The following is a 16,998-nucleotide window of genomic DNA, read 5'->3' as shown; positions in this document are numbered from 1 at the left end:
CTACCAGGCTTCCTGTCAATCTAGATGTGAGTCCCTAACCTGGTCATCTGCCCCCTCCCCCCTCCTCCTCTCTCCTATGCATACATTTATACTTCCTGTCCTTCACACACCATCTCCCACTGAAGTCACCCTGTCCTCTCAACTCAACAGAGCCCCTATTTCTTTCTAACAAACTTTCTCAGATTCTCAGATCTGTACTGAGCATTAATTTCTTTCCAAGCACTGCTTCTTCCATTTTATGGTTCTGAACCAGAGGCAATTTTGCCTGCCCTCTCCCTGGGAAATGAAAATGTCTGTAGATATGTTTTGTTGTCATAGCTGGGTAAGTCACAACTGGTGCTACTGGCATCTAGCAAGTAGAGGCCAGGATACTGCTAAATATCCTACGATACATAGGACAGGCACTAGAACAAAGAATATTCTGGCCCAAAATGTCAGTATTGTCAAGATTAAGAAACCCTGCTCTGTCATATAGCTGTAGGTCTACAAGGTTAGGCATGGAAATAAGCAGGTGTGGAGTCTCTTGGTGCTGAATTTGTGGGAAGAGTTCCTCTTTCTGTTCCTAATTCTGGAGAGGGGGTGAGGCATTGCCATGAAACAGCTACAACATAGGCAAGAATCTATAGATAGAGCATAGAGGAAGACTCCCTGCTCCCCACATTTCTAACAACTTTTAGAGAAAGTACTGGAATACAACTTTTGAATACCTTTCTGCCTCTATAAGATAGTGCCACTTTTCAGTAAGAGAGTAACAACTTATTATTCTAGCAATTTATCAAATATGAATTTTCATATAGTAAAAGTTGAATGTAGTAGGTTTTGGAGCCCTCCTTCTCCAATTTTATTTTCTTCAATCTTAACCCTTCTTTGAATATTAGAGTACATGTTGTATTGGGAAAACACTGTACTGGTGACCATTTCCAGAAAAACTAACTGCCTTTGTTTTCATTATTTCTTGAGAGGGTTCTTATTTCTCAGAAACTGGCCCAAAGAGTGGCTTGTTTCCTTAAAGCTGAGTTTCTTGGAGCTCTCTTTCTAAGCAGTGAAAATACTCACCAACAGATTTAATGGTCAGCCTAACATCTCCCCCTCCCCCAACTCTTGCCAGTTTTTTCCATCTGCACCCAGTTGTCTCCAGCATGGGGGAACCGAACCACTCTCCTGGGAAGGAGCTTCAGCACTGGACGCGAGCAGAGACTTCTGGAATGAAAAGCTGGCATTCCCAGGCCTACGCTCTTGGGGCCATTTCCAATTTTATGTCTACTTTTCTGACCTTTCCTATCTATAAGGTTGTGTTCCGGCAACAGATCCATGCTGTGGCGGTGTCAGAGGCTCTGCGACAGCTTTGGCATGAAGGCCCGCAATACTTCTACCGGGGAATCTACCCACCTCTTCTCTCCAAGACATTGCAAGGGACTCTACTGTTTGGGACTTATGATAGCCTGCTGTACTCTCTCTCCCCTGATGGGCAACACTCCCTGAGACACCGCTGGGCTGCAGGGCTCATGTCTGGTGTGGTGGAGGCTGTGGCACTCAGCCCATTTGAAAGAGTGCAAAATGTGCTCCAGGATGGTCGCAAGCAAGCTCGCTTCCCTAGCACCTTCAGCATTCTCAAGGAATTCAACTCTTATGGACTTTGGGGGCGGCTGTCACTGGGCTACTATCGTGGTTTCTGGCCTGTTCTTCTCAGGAACAGCCTGGGGAGTGCTCTGTATTTCTCCTTCAAGGACCCCATCCAGGATAGCTTAGCAAAGCAAGGCCTACCCCACTGGGTCCCAGCTTTGGTGTCTGGGAGTGTCAATGGAACGATCACCTGTCTAGTTCTCTATCCTCTGATTGTGCTAGTTGCCAACATGCAGTCCCATATTGGCTGGCAGAGTATGCCCAGCCTGTGGGCCTCTGCCCAGGACATGTGGAATATTCGGGGCCGAAAGATGTTCCTGATGTACCGTGGAGGCTCTCTCGTCATCCTAAGGTCCAGTGTGACATGGGGCCTCACTACTGCTATCCATGACTTCCTTCAGAGGAGGTCTCATTCCAGGAAAGAACTGAAAGACTGACTAGCTGCAGGAAGTGTGGCCATGGAAACATTTTTATTCTAAGCCTTCTCGAGTTGGTCTAAATAGCTTACTTCCTTGGATTGGTTAGCTAATACAATCATTCTTTAGCATCTTCGAACTGTCAGTGCACTAGAGAAGTTCCTAACTATTAACCTGTTAGGCACAGACAAAGCCCAGCCTTCTTCCTTGGTCAGAAAGAGAAAGGCATTCCTGTCTATCCACAGCTTCAACATCCTCAGACCCAGGAGGCCTTTAAATAACTTGTAACCCAGATGAAATTCCTTTAAGGAATTCTTTGACAATAAGAGGAAGCTTTAAAAGAATTTTAATTAGGTACTGTGAGTTTTGGGACCCCTCCAGTTGTCTTCTGGAGCAAACTGAGTAGAGGACCAGGAACTTCAATATCAAAGAACTAAGCTTGGCTCTTAGGATAGGGATTGCATAGAACTTCTCAGATGGCTACATTTTCACAAGGTTGTTCACTACACCTTCCACCCTACATTCATTTCTCACAGCTGTGGGTCCTAGCTTTAGGGTGGCAGTTGTAGCTGGAAACCCTAAATTAGACATGCTTCAACTGATCAGGTACCATACGAACTGTTGGGCTGGAGGTGAGAATAGGAAGAATAGTGGTCCCTGGATGGATAGAAAGAAAATATTTTGATGGAAGAGATTTAGTTGCATGTAAAATAAAAATAAAAAATACTATAGATTGCTTGGAGTTATCTGCTGGGACACTTTTGATAGCAAAGCAATGCCATTGCCTAGAAACCACTTTAGTTTCCCTAAGAAATCTGGAAGTGAAATGACCATATATCTTCACAAATTATTGCATATTTTATTACTGCCATAGTTACTGTGACATAAATTAAAGATCAGAAATCTTAGCCTGTAGCTCAGAGCCATTCAAAATATGGTACTCATACAACTTTCAGCATTTCATCACATCACTTTCACATAGATTTCATATACCAAACTGGACTATTGTTTTCTCCCCCAAAATGCCCCAAACTTTCCCATGGCCGTGCTTTGGCACACACACTGTCTTCACCTCCAGTGCCCCTTCTTCACATGCCAGTCTACAAAAATCCTTCCAGAACCTCAGCGCAACTTAGAGGCCATCTTCTCTGTGGAGCCTCTCCTGATTAACCACAATTGAACGTGATGGTAATTTCTTGTGATAACACTTTATACATGGTGTTAATTCCATTATGTCACTGATCTCATGTCACTCTGTGCTCTTGGTGTTCTTCAATACCTCCTACTAGACTGTAAAACTCCTTGAAAGCAGGGATTCTTGTGCACATGTTTAAATATCCTATTGTGCCTAGGTGCTCAATGATGTTGGCTGAATTATTTAATTGATTATCAAGCTGTGATATGGTTTTTATCCTCAGGGTGCTGTCTCTTGTACATGAAGATAATATTACATGAAGATAATGTTACTGACCCATGTCAGCAAAATACATGCCTTTGGCAAAATACGTGACTTTGTTTTCTTATATTAGTAGATTTAGTTTTGTGTTAATGATACTGCTGCTGCTGATAATAATAATAAAATGACTTTAAACTTGAACATTTGACTAATTTGTTATTGATGGCATGTTTGCTATTAGCAACAGTATAGGAACTGAAATTTCACCAACAGAAACATATTGCTTAACTGTCCCATTTGTTTCAACTGGAATTTTGAGGATTTCCAAGATGATATATGTTACAGTTTTCCCCTTATAGATATGATAATAACCTCTACTTGCTGAACCAAATTTTTCATTTGTAATGACCTGAGTGTAGATCCTTGTAGTGAGAATTCCGCACTGAATATCACAAAGATTAAAGACATCACTGTAGGTGATATGAGATCAGAGAGCATTTGCCAGCAAGGTCAACAGAAAATGACTGGTCCAGAATAGCGCAGATGAGTTCCCATGTCTGATCCCAGGCAGACATAGATGGGGAGGGGCAGTACTCTGCTTGCAGATTCAAGGAAGACAGAGTCTGCACAAGGGAAGGAAAAATAGAACAGCAGCTGGTTATATTTCAAGGCTAGCTTAGATGAAAGAAAATTTACAAAAATTCATAGCTTAACTATGGCTTTGATTTTTAACCTGAAAAGGAGAGAATACACTACTGTATTTGCCCACATCTTTATGCAAGAGATGCATTTATTTTCAACCATGCTGTCAATTTCCATTTAAGTCACTGCCAGTCTATGTCTCTTTCTTCATTTTAATTGTTTAGAAATAATTTAAAATTTATAGAAATGTTGCCAACATAACTAAAGTATATAGAACACCTCCATACCCCCTACCTAAATTTAGCTACTGTACCATTGTTAAAAGTTGCTTTATTATTTGAGACTTCATTCTCTATCTACATGCACATGTACACAAGTGCACGCCGCACACACACAATATTTTTCCTGAATTATCCAAGAGTTGCAGTTGTAGTATTTCTAGACTCAATATTTTTAGATTCAAATTGTTTTTAAAAGACTGTTTTATCTCTATGACAATGGCACAGTTATAGAATATTAGAAAATGAAATATCATGGCATGTTTTAAAGCTACATTGGTGGTAATTGTAATTTACTATATTTGCTTGTATAAAAACTTTAAATTTGCCCAGCTCCTGTGGCTCAGTGGATTGAGCATTATCTCATGGACTGGGAGGTCCCAGTTTTATTCCTGGTCAGGGCACATGCCTGAGTTGCAAGCTTGATCCCCAGTAGGGGGTGTGCAGGAGGCAGCTGATCGATCGATGTTTCTGTCTCTCCCTTCCTCTCTCTAAAAAATCAATAAGAACATATATTTTTTTAAAACTTTAAATTTATATGAGGTATGTTACTATTTGAAGCTATGCAATTATAATACAAACATGAATTTAAAACTAAAGCATGTTATAATTTAAATAGTTAATTTATAGCCTGGCCAGTGTGGCTCAGTGGTTTAGCGTAGACCCATGCACCAGGAGGTCACTGGTTTGATTCCTGGTCGGAAATGCTGTAATTATTTTAATAATGATAAATTTACTTTAAAAAAATCTTTGTTCCTTAGAGCAGTTTTAAGTTCACAGCAAATTTGAGAGAAGCTACAGAGGTTTTCTATACATCCCCTCCCCTCACACATGCATAGCGTCTCCCATTTTCAACATTTCTCATAAGAATAGCATTTGTAAAAATTATCACTCAAAGTCCATAGTTGATATTACAGTTCACTCTTTGTGCACTTTCTATGGGTTTGGACAAATGTATAATGACATGTATCCACCATTATAGTATCATACAGAGTAGTTTCACTGCCCGTCCCCCAAATCCTCTGTGTTCTACCTGTTCATCTCCCTCCAACTTCTGGCAACCACTGATCTTTTTACTGTCCACATAATTTATATTTAATAGAATGTTATGTAGTTGAAATCATACAGTATGTAGCCTTTTCAGATTGGCTTCTTTCACTTAGTAATATACATTTAAGAATCTTCCATGTCTTTTTATAGCTTGATAGCTCATTTATTTTAAGTGCTGAATAAATAGGTGTATCACAATTAATTTATCCATTTATTTACTGAAGGACATCTGCATTGCTTCCAAGTTTTGGCACTTATAAATAAAGCTGTTATAAGCATCTATGTGCAGATTTTTGTGTAGACATGTTTTTAACAACTTTAGATAAATACAAAAGAATAAAATTGCTGGATTGTATAGTGAGCATATGTTTAATTTTTTTGAATATATTTTTATTAGTGTTTTTCTTTTAGAGAGGAAGGGAGAGATATATAGAAACATCTCTGTGAGAGAGAAATATTGATCAGCTGCCTCCTGCACCCCCCTACCCCCCCGCCACTGGGGATCAAGCCTGAAACCCCGGGCATGTGCCCTGAATGTGAATCAAACTGGGACCTCTCAGTCTATGGGACAACGCTCAATTCACTGAGCCAAACTGGCTGGGCATACGTTTAATTTATTTTTATAAATTGTCCAACTATCTTCCAAAGTGGCTGGCGGTACCATTTTGCATTCCCATCAAGAGTGAATGAGGATTCCACATCCTTGTCAGAATTTGCTGTTGTCAGGGTTCCAAATTTTGGCCATTCTACTAGGTAAGTAGTAGTATCTCATTGTTTGATTGTTTCACTTTTATTACTGTACATTCCATTGTATAAATAGTATAATAAAATACCACACTTTATCCATGATGACTTTGAGGGACATTCTGGTTGTTTCCTGTTAAAAAAAAACAACCATGCTGCTATGAATATTATTGGCAGTGCACATAAATATCAGTTTCTCTAGGATATTTACCCAAGAGTGGAATTGGTGGTTCATAGAGTATGAGCACTTTCAATATTACTAGATGATGCCTAACTTTTCCTATTGGAGTTCCAATTTACACCCTTACTAGCAGTGTTTAATGGTTCCCATTGTTCCACCTGCTGGCCAACCTATGGTATTATCAGACTTAAAAATTTTTGCCCATCTAGTGGGTGTAAAATGACCTCTTATAATTTGATTTTCCTGATTACTAATGATGTTGAGCATCTTTCCATATGCTTATTGGACATTAAGATTTTTTTTATTTTGTGAAGCATTCATTCAAAACATTTGCCAATTTTTTTTTTCTATTGGGTAGTGTGCATTTTTCAAAATAATTTGTAGGCATTATTTATAAATTCTTACTGTAGTCCTTTGTCCTTTACATATGTTGCATGTATCTTTCCACACTTTGTTTCTTTTTTTTATCATGTTCTTGATGATTTTTCATAAACTAAAGTTCTTTTTTTTAATTTTCTTTATTGATTTTTAGAGAAACAGAGAAAGGGAGAGGGAGAGAGAGATAGAAACATCGATGAGAGAAAGGTAGATTGGCTGCCTCCTACATTCTCCCCACTGGGGATTTGGCCCACAACCTAGGCATGTGCCCTGACCGGGAATCAAACTGGCAACCTCTTGGTGCATGGGTTGACGCTCAGTTTATGGCCGGGCATAAACTGAAGTTCTTAATTATAATATAGTCAAGGTTATTAAACTTTATTCTTTATGCATAGTGCTTTTTATGTCTTTTCAAAGACATCTTTTCCTACCCTCAACATCATGAAGATAGTCTCCTATATTAACAATTTAAATTTTCATATTTTGCATTTGACAGTTTTTAAAATATTTTTGGAATTAATTTTAGTGTAGAGTAAGAGTAGATATCTAGTATTATTTTTTCTTATAAATACCCAATTGCCTCTATCATTTGTTGAAACATATCTCTTTCCCCTACTCGTTCACAATGCCAATTCTGTAAAATATCAAAAGCTCATATATTCTTGGGATTATTTGTGGCCTCTCTCTTCTATTCCATTGGTCTTTTTGTCTAATCTTGTGCCAGTATGACATTGCCTTAATTACTGTAGCTTTGTAATAACTTTTGATATCTGATAGGGAAAGTCTTTTTAATCTCTTTACTGTTCTTCAACAGTTTCTTAACTGTTCTTAACAATATCTAAAAATATGGGTGCTGATACTTTCTACAAAAACTATTATTCAGATTTTAATTTTAACAAAATCAACTGTTTAGTTTTAATGCAAGACAAATAATGGTTAAGATTCTAATATTTAGTGTTTCTCTAAGTTTCATAATCTTTTTCATAGTGTCTAACATATCTTTTATTGAATTTTTATCAGTTGCTGAGATTTTTTAAAAATTGCTAACAATAAAGAGAATTCTCAGGAATAGGATTATAATGTTTTTTTAAAAGATAACATTCTTTTGTTTTAAGAGAGAATATAATCTTGTGTAAAGATATCAGTTTTTATGTAGTCATCCCTCATATTGACATATTCAATATGTCAATATATAATATACTATTAATTAATATAAATATATTAATTAATATATAATATACTATTTATATTATGTATCGATTAATATATAAATACTATTATCTATAAAGATGCCAATAATTCATTAAGTTTTCAAAAAGTAAATGGTACACTTTAAACAAATTACTATGTTAATGGAGAGGAACTGTGGAATCAAACACAAAAAAGCTCAAGATATCTGTATCCAACTGCCTATTTGACATTTTCACTGAGATATCTTACAGGCATCCCAAAACTTATATGTCAAAGATTGAACTCTATGCCCCCCTACCAACCTATACATAGTCTTCCCACTTCCAGCGATACCAGTTTTTTAATACTTTTAAGCAGAGTTCTAACGTATAAGGATCTTGACTTTCATTTACCGTGGTATTTCCAGTGCCTAGAAAAGTGTCTCACATATAGTAGGTGCTCAGTAAATATTGAGTGAATGGTCCCTGCTCTCATTTTATTATTTTATATTTTTTTGTACCAGGCACAGTTAAAAATTAATCAACAATACATGCAAGATAGTATATGAAAAATGTCAAAGATTTGTCTTTTCTTTTCTACTATTACACCTGCAGCCATTGTTCAGCTCCTTGTTATTTTATACCTAAACAATTGTCAACTCATTTTAACAGGTCTCCTTGCCACCTTACAATGTGAACAGCTTAAAACATAAAATCCAAACTGCTTAACCTTACATTCCAGGTTCTCCATGATCTGATACCAGGTTACCATTTCCATCCTCTTTTTTCCCTATTTAACCATTATGAATCCTGATGTTCCAACCATATAAGACTACTGGTTATTCCCTGAGTGTACCCTACACTTCCTTTTGTTCTTATTTTCCACTCATTGTGGAATTCCATTGCTTCCATTTCTTCCATCATCAAATGACACCCATCTATTATGACACAATTCAAATGTCATTTCCTCAATGCAGGCATCCCCAACTGTCCCAGGTAGAATTAGGTTTAAACTCTTTTCCACTTTTCCCTGGAATTTATTAATTTTGATGTAGTACTTAAAATTATAGAAGTCATAGAATCATAATGTTAGACTTGGAAATAGTCTTGGGTGATCATTGGTCTACCTTTCTCATGCTGTGGAGGGCCAGAGTAAGAATCCAAGAATCCAGATACTTTAATCTTCCTTGCTTTATGATTATTTGTATACATATTTTATATTTTCTACTTGACATGTCACTGGGGGCAGAGATAGGGTCTTATTCATCTTTGTGTTTCCCATGATGCCTAATACAATCTAGTACACATAGTGGCTATGCAATGTGTTTTTTAATTGATGAGAATTAATAACAGAGGGATGGATAAAGTAGAGGTACCATTCATAATCATTAATGTTTATTAAGTGAATGTTCTGTGCCTGGTACAAAAACAAAAACTATATAAGAGCTACCTAATTTATCACTCAACCCTATGTGATAAGCACTAATTTTCATTTGCCCAAGATCTCATAGTTGTAAAGCATAGGCCAGAATCTAAATTTGTCTGACCCTAGATCTTTCGCTTTTAATCATTAATCATTGTGCTATAATGCAAAACAACATGGTGGGAACTCAAACATTATGAGTTTGAAAGATGATTAATGGATGAGAGATTAATTTAAATTTCCCAGAGGACTTAACAGTTGGGTTTGGATAGGTAACTTGGGGCTAAATTATGGAAAGTCTTAAATGCCATACATGATATGAGAAGTTATTTCCCCTCTTCCACTTTTCATCTGTACCGGTCTAGATCCTGATTGCTTTAAAAATACTTTTATTATTATTTATTGATTTGCCAGAGAGAGAGGAAGGGAGAGAGAGAGATCAACTGGTTGCCTTTTGTGTGTGCCCCAACAGGGGACTGGGCCCGAAACCTAGATACATGCCCTGACCTGGAATAAAGCCTGAGTCCTTTCAGTTTAGTGGATGATACTCCAATCAACTGAGCCACACTTTCCAGGGCTCATTGGCTACTTCTTTTATGTGTCTTGACCTGAGATCAAACCCACAACCTGAGCCTACTATAACAATGTTCTAACCAACTGAACTACTTGGCCAGGGCTTGATTACATTTTGAGGTTCAACTCAAGCACTATTTATTATATGGAAACTTCCAGAATCCTCCAAGTCACCATGAATTGCCCCTACTTCCACATGCATTGTTTATATATATATTATGATGCATAATACTAGTTTCTTAATGGTAATATTTTGTGGATGTGTCTGTCTTATTCATAATTTGTAAATTCCTTTAGAGTAGGCACACAATTTTATTTATGGTTGTATACCTCTCATTCCTTATTAACCAATTGATACATAGTAGGTGTTCAATATATGTTAATTTAATTAAATGTTTCATCAAAAGAATGCAGACATGAATAAGGCATGCTTTCTGCTTGCAAGAGAAGCCAACAGTCTATTGAGGGAAATAGTACACTATTGAGCTACATAAGTGATATGTAAAAAGGATGTAAAATTCAATAACCAATTCGAAATTACAATAGAAAAAATAACCCATTCACAGTAACCTCAAAATCTATAAGGCAGCTAGAAAGATAGCTATGAACGATGTATAAGCCATTATGCATAAAAGTACAAACTTATACTAACGGACATTTAAAAAATATCTGAAAGTGGAGAAATATACTTGCCAAGAACTGTACAGGGTCTGGGGTTTTACCCTATATATAACTTATACACGAGTCTGCTGTAGTTTCGTTGACTCTGGCAGCAGACATGAGAATTTTGGATGAGAGACAAAGGATATTGTTCAAGGCAAAAGCAATAGTCAGAGCTTCATGTTGGTTTGTGCCTATTTCCAATGCTCTCTGCCTCCCACAAGGGCAATGCAAAAGACCCATGGCTGCACATATAGTGGATTATATTATAGGAGAGGAATGGTGAGGTTCCACTGTTTTTACAGAAAACTGAAGCAAGCCTGCACTTTTTCTGTGGGGAGATGTTTTCTCATCTCTCAGGGTTGCTCACTGCAAACATGACCCTGAGAAATGGCTCAGGTAAAGAATTGTCAGAGACTTCCATTTGGGGCATAAATAGTAAGAACGTGTAGGAATGCTCAGGGCCTATGGTAGACTATCTCTCCCAAAAATGCTGCATGCATGCATGGGAAGACTTTATGTCAGTAGACTAGCAATTATCAAATGAATTCATAAATTTAATAACGTTCCAATCAAAGTTATTAGCAGGCCTATTTTTTGTGTGGAAGTTGACAAATTGATTACAAAATTGGAATAGACATGGTAAATGGGTATATGAAAGATGTGGCACTGTAAAGGGGTGAAGAAAGGATTGATAATTCAATAAATATGATTGACAATTGGTCTCCCTTATGGAAAAATCTAAATCCATTCTTTTTTTTTTAATAGAGTGGGAGGGAGAGAGAGAGAGAGAGAAACATCGATGTGAAAGGGACACATCGAGTGGCTGCCACCCACATGACCAACCAGGACCGGGAACAACTGCAACCGAGGTATACGTCCCTAGCGGGAACCGAACCCGGGTCTCTCTGGACCGCAGGCCGACGCTCCACCGCTGAGCCAAACAGGCCAGGGCCTAAATTCATTCTTTATACAAAACTCAGTCTAGCCCTGGCTTCTGTGTCTCGGTTGAGCATCATTTCACACACCAAAAGATTGCCAATGGGATGCCTGGTCAGAACACATACCCAGGTTGTGGGTTCATCCCTGGTCAGGGTATCTACAGGAGGCATTCAATCAATGTTTTGCTTTCACATCAATGTTTCCCTCTCTCTCTCCCTTTGTCTCTAAAAATCAATAAAAACATATTTAAAAAATAAAAATAAAGTCTAGATGTATAAAATATCTAAATAACACAATAAAAAATTCAAACCAATGAGAAATATAGACAAAAGTCATAATGTCTTACCTGGCCAATGTGGCTCAGTGGATTGAGTGTCATCCCATGGACTAAGAGGTCCCAGTTTGATTCCTGGTCAGGGCACATGCCTAGGTTGTGGGCTCAATCCCCAGTAGTGGGTGCACAGGAAGCAGCCAATCTATGTTTCTCTTTCACATCAATGTTTCTATTTCTCTCTCTCTTCCTCTCTCTCTAAAAAATCAATAAAAAATCATAATGTCTTCAGAGTAGAGAATAATTTCCTGAAGAAACCCCAAAACACAAGTTTTGAAGAAAAAAATTGATATATCTTTTATTATATAAAATTCATGGAATTAAATGTAAGAAACAAAGTTAAGGTTAAAGGACAAGCAATAACTGGTACAACCTTTTTGGAAAACTAGTTGATTGTATCTACTAAAGCTGAACATTTGCATGTCCTATGACCAGCAACTCTACTTCTTGATATATGCCCAGAAAAAATGCATACATATATTCACTAAAATACATTTATAAGTATGCTCATAACAGCACTATTTGTAATAGCCCCAAATTGGAAAAATCCCAAAATGTCCACCAACAGTAGAATGAATAAATAGGTTGTAGTATATTCATACATTGAAATGCAGTACAGAAAGGAAAGGAAACTAACTACTAATACATGTGACAACATAGATGACTCTCACGAACCTAATGTTGAGTAAAAGTCAGGCACAGGAGTATATGCTGAATACATCCATTTACTTAAAATATGAAAGAGGAAAAACCAATTGTTGGGGGTGGAGGTTACCATCCTTGGAAATAGTCACTGAAAGGGGGCACAAGAGAGGCTTCTAGAGGGACTGGTCATGTTTTGTGTCTTGATCTACAGGTTGGTTACATGGTTGTCTTCATTTTGTGAACATTCATCAAAATGTACACTTAAGATATGTCAATTTTTTGTATGTATATTGTATTTAACATTTTTGAAAATCTGCTTAATAGGAGACTCTCTTTTATACATGGCTCTCACCAATCACATTGCAAGTGTACCAAAAGTATTTTTTCCTCAAAGAGTTTTATTCCAGTTACATTGTTGTAAACCAACAAAATAGAAATGCAGAAAAAAATTTGCAAAATATATTACAGACCAATAATTAGAATATAGAATATGTAAAGCACCCTTAAGTAGCAATACTAAAAAAACAAACAAAAGAAAAATGGGTAAACGATATCAAAAGTCAATTCACAGTAGAGGAAATATGTATGGCTAGAAAACCTATAAACAGATGCTTGCTTCATGAAATAATCTGGGAAATGTAGATGCAAACATTAGCAATATGCTCATTTTCACTCATTAGGTTGGTAAAAAAAAATCTGAAAATACTTATTTGCAAGAATGTAAGGAAAATGGGAATTCTTCTACATTGCTGATATGCATGTAAATTGATGTAATTATTATGGAAAGCTATTTGGCAATGTCTAGTCAGGTTGAAAATGCACATACTCTGTCTAGCAATTTCACTTCTAGGAGACATGTCTATAGAGTAATAGGAGGCCATAGCAATAATGCTAATTGCAGTATTGTTTGTAATAAAAAAAAAGAATACAATTTAAATGTCATAAGAATGGGAGTGCATGAGTAAATTATGGCATATTCACACAATGGAATATTACATATCAGTTAAAATTGATGTGCATATGTTACAGTACAAACATGGATAAATCTAAAAAATCATAATGTTGGGTGAAAGAAGCAAGTTGTAGAAGATTACAGACAGTGTGATACAATATATTGGGATGCAAAAATCACCAGAAAATGATTTATTTAACAAATCTTCCTTTTGTGCATAATTCTAGGTATTTAAGATCAATAAACAAAACAGAGATCTTTAACCTCAAGGAATTTAAATTTCAGTGGAGAAAGACTAATATAAAACAATAAACATAATAAGTAAATAGGTTTTATAGTGTGTTAGAGACTGAAATAAAAGTGAAGGGGAACCCAAAATGGCGGAAGAGTGAATGGAAGCTACACAGACCATGTCCCAGGACCAAACTGGAATTACAACTAAAATAAAGACAAATCGTCGGGACAAATCAGCAGAAAAGCAGCTGAAGAGGACCCATGCAACCAGGGACAGGAAAAAGGACACTGAATTGAGCTTGGTAGAAACTGCAGAGGTGCAAGAGGGTGGGCTGACAGCAGCTATTTTAGCTGTGAGCAGCTCCCTCAGTGTAAACATCCCAAGCCAGCTTCACATTGCAGAGGGCCAGGACAGAGCACTAAATTAGCTATAGTCACTCACCTTGGGCTCTGGCAGAGGAAGGTGAGAATGGATTGGAACTGTGTGGAGAGACTTGTGAACTTGGAGAGGTGAAAGGGCAATGGGAGTTATGTGCTGAATCACTCTCTCAAAGGACAGTAGCCATGATACTCAAAGAGCCCCTTCCCAGAGACCTGGGGAGAAGCACCAGCCCCTCCCTCAGAAATTTAACACCACAGGCCAGGCCAGAGAAATGCAAATGGAGGCTCATTAACAGTCAGCAAGCATCTGCCCCACCCTCTGGAAATCCTTTTACCCTGAACACCTGAGGGAGTTTTTCATTCAGTTGAGGGCTACAACCCAAGGCTCATCAAGTAACTGAGACTAATCGCCTCCTGAAAAAAAGCAAGAGGATAACTGAACCTTTCCTGGGCTTGCAAATCTACCCAGGAAAGTAAGAGTTGACAGTGGTGTTTAACGTGAGCCCACTGAGGCCAACCCAAACCCAGTAGAGGGAGCCACTATCAGCAAAACACCAACACCCACAGGGAAAATTTGGCAGTCTCCAAAATCCACTGAGATACCCAAATTGGTAAAACAAAGAAATAAATCCCAAATGAAAGACCAAGAGAACTCTACTGAAGATGAGATTAAGGAAATGCAGTTAAGCATGTTATCAGAGGTAGAGTTCAGAGCAATGATAATGAGGAAGCTCAACAGCATCAGAGCTCAACAGCATGAGAAAAGATATAGAAACATTGAAAACCAATCCATTGGAAATGAAGAATGACATAGAAGAAGTAAAGAACACATAGGAAAGGCAACCAACAGAGTACAGAAAGCTGAGGATCAGATCAGTGCATTAGAAGACTGGGTAGAAAAAAATCACTCAATTAGAAAAACAAAAAGCAGGAAGACAGCTTAAGAGAACTGTGGGACACTATGAAACATAACAACAGCAGCATCCTAGAAGTTCCAGAAGAAGAAAATAAGCAATATATATTACAGAATATATTTGAAAAAATAGTGACAGAAAGCTTCCCTAACTTGGTGAAGAAAAAAGGCATACAAGTTCAAGAAGCACAGAAAGCCCCAAGTAAGAAGAATTCAAACAGGCACACACCAAGACACATAATAATTAAAATGCCAAAAATTAAAGACAGATAATCCCAAAGGCAGCAAGAGATAACCAATAGATTACCTACAAAGGAACCGCCTTAAGGCTTTCAGCTGATTTCTCAACAGAAACACTACAAGCCAGAAGGGATTGGCATGAAGTAGTCAAGGTAATAAAAACAAGGATCTGAATCCACGACTACTCTATACAGCAAGGCTATCATTCAAAATAGAAGGTGAAATAAACAGCTTCCAGACAAAAAAAAAAAAAAGGCTAAGGGAATATATTAGCTCCAAACCAGCACTGCAAGAAATGTTATAAGGACTTTGTAATTAGTAGAAGAAATAAAAGAAAAATATAACCACAATAAATTAAAATGGCAATAAATAAGTGCATATCAATAATAACCTTCAATGTAAATGGATTGAACACTCCGATCAGAAGACACAGAGTAGCTGATTGGATAAGAAAGCATGATTCATCTATATGTTGTTTACAAGAGACCCACCTCACAACAAAAGACTCACATAGGTTGAAAGTGAAGGGATGGAAAAAAAAAAAAACCTTCCAAGCAAACGGAAAGCAAAAAAAAGAAAAGCTGGGGTAGCAGTACTCATATCTGATAAAGTAGATTTCAAAATGGAGGCCATAACTGGAGACAAAGAAGGCCACTACATAATATTGAAAGGATCTATCCCACAGGAAGATATAACCTTGGTAAACATATATGTACCCAATATAGGAGCAACAAAATGTATTTAAAAACTTCTGGAGGACTTCAAAGGAGAAATCGACAGCAGTACAATCATAGCTGGGGACTTCAACACCCCGCTGACATCACTCTAGAGAAAAATTAACAAGGAAACAGAGACTCTAAATGATGCAATAGATCAAATGGATTTAATAGATATCTACAGAGAATTACACCCCAAAACTACAGAATTCACATTCTTCTCAAGTGCACATGGGACATACTCTACAAGTTCAAGAAGATTGAAATCATATCAAGCATCTTCTCAGATCACAATGGCATGTAGCTAGAAATCAATTACAACAAAAACACACAAAGACATTTGAACACATGGAAGCTAAATAGCATGTTATTAAACAACGAATGGGTTACCAAGGAGATCAAGGAAGAAATAAAAACTTCCTAGGAACCAATGGAAATGAACATACAACAACACAAAATCGCTGGGAAATATCTGTAACAAAAAAATAAATAGAAAATAAAATAAAAATAAATGAAAAGATTAAAAAAAAAAAAAGGAACCCTGAGAGGGAAGTTCAGAGCATTACGGGCCTACCTCAAGAAACAAGGAAAATTTCTAATTGACTATCATTCCTCATAACTTAGAGAACTAGAAAGCATAAAAAAGGAATACCCCAGAGCAAGTAGAAGGAAAGAAATAGTAAAGATCAAAGCAGAAATAAACAACATAAAGACCAAAAAAAATTCAAAAGATCAATGAAACAAAGAGCTAGTTCTTTGAATAGATAAACAAGATTGATGGACCCTTACCTAGACTCACCAAGACACAAAGAGATTGGACCCAAATAAACCAAACCAGAAATGAAGGAGGAGAAGTAATAACTGATAACACAGAAATACAAACGATTGTTAACAAATACTATGAATAGTTATATGGAAACAAATTGGACAATCTAAGTAAAATGGACACATTTCTAAAAACACAAAGTCTCTCAAAACTGAACCGGGAAGAGATAGAAAACTTGAACAGACCAATACCAACTAAGGAAATTGAAGATGTGATCATGACTCTCCCAGCAAACAAAGGCCCAGGCCCAGAGAGCTTCACAGGGGAGTTTTACAGAACATTCAA

The 16,998-nt window shown here is 37.1% G+C and overlaps 1 protein-coding gene across 1 annotated transcript; it reads left to right on the top strand.

Moving 5' to 3' along the window:
• Positions 1 to 1,139: 1,139 nt before the first annotated feature.
• Positions 1,140 to 2,060, top strand: SLC25A53 (solute carrier family 25 member 53). The gene has a single exon (XM_036271730.1). It carries the CDS (start codon positions 1,140 to 1,142, stop codon positions 2,058 to 2,060), a length of 921 nt encoding a protein of 306 aa, XP_036127623.1.
• Positions 2,061 to 16,998: the final 14,938 nt, after the last annotated feature.

The sequence above is a fragment of the Molossus molossus genome, unplaced genomic scaffold (assembly GCF_014108415.1).
Source record: "Molossus molossus isolate mMolMol1 unplaced genomic scaffold, mMolMol1.p scaffold_m16_p_2, whole genome shotgun sequence".
NCBI classification, from domain to species: domain Eukaryota; kingdom Metazoa; phylum Chordata; class Mammalia; order Chiroptera; family Molossidae; genus Molossus; species Molossus molossus.
This window is presented reverse-complemented; position numbering and strand designations above follow the sequence as displayed.

Coding starts and splice junctions, on each gene's coding strand:
- SLC25A53 (XM_036271730.1), top strand. CDS start 1,140: ATGGGGGAACCGAACCACTCTCCTGGGAAGGAGCTTCAGCACTGGACG.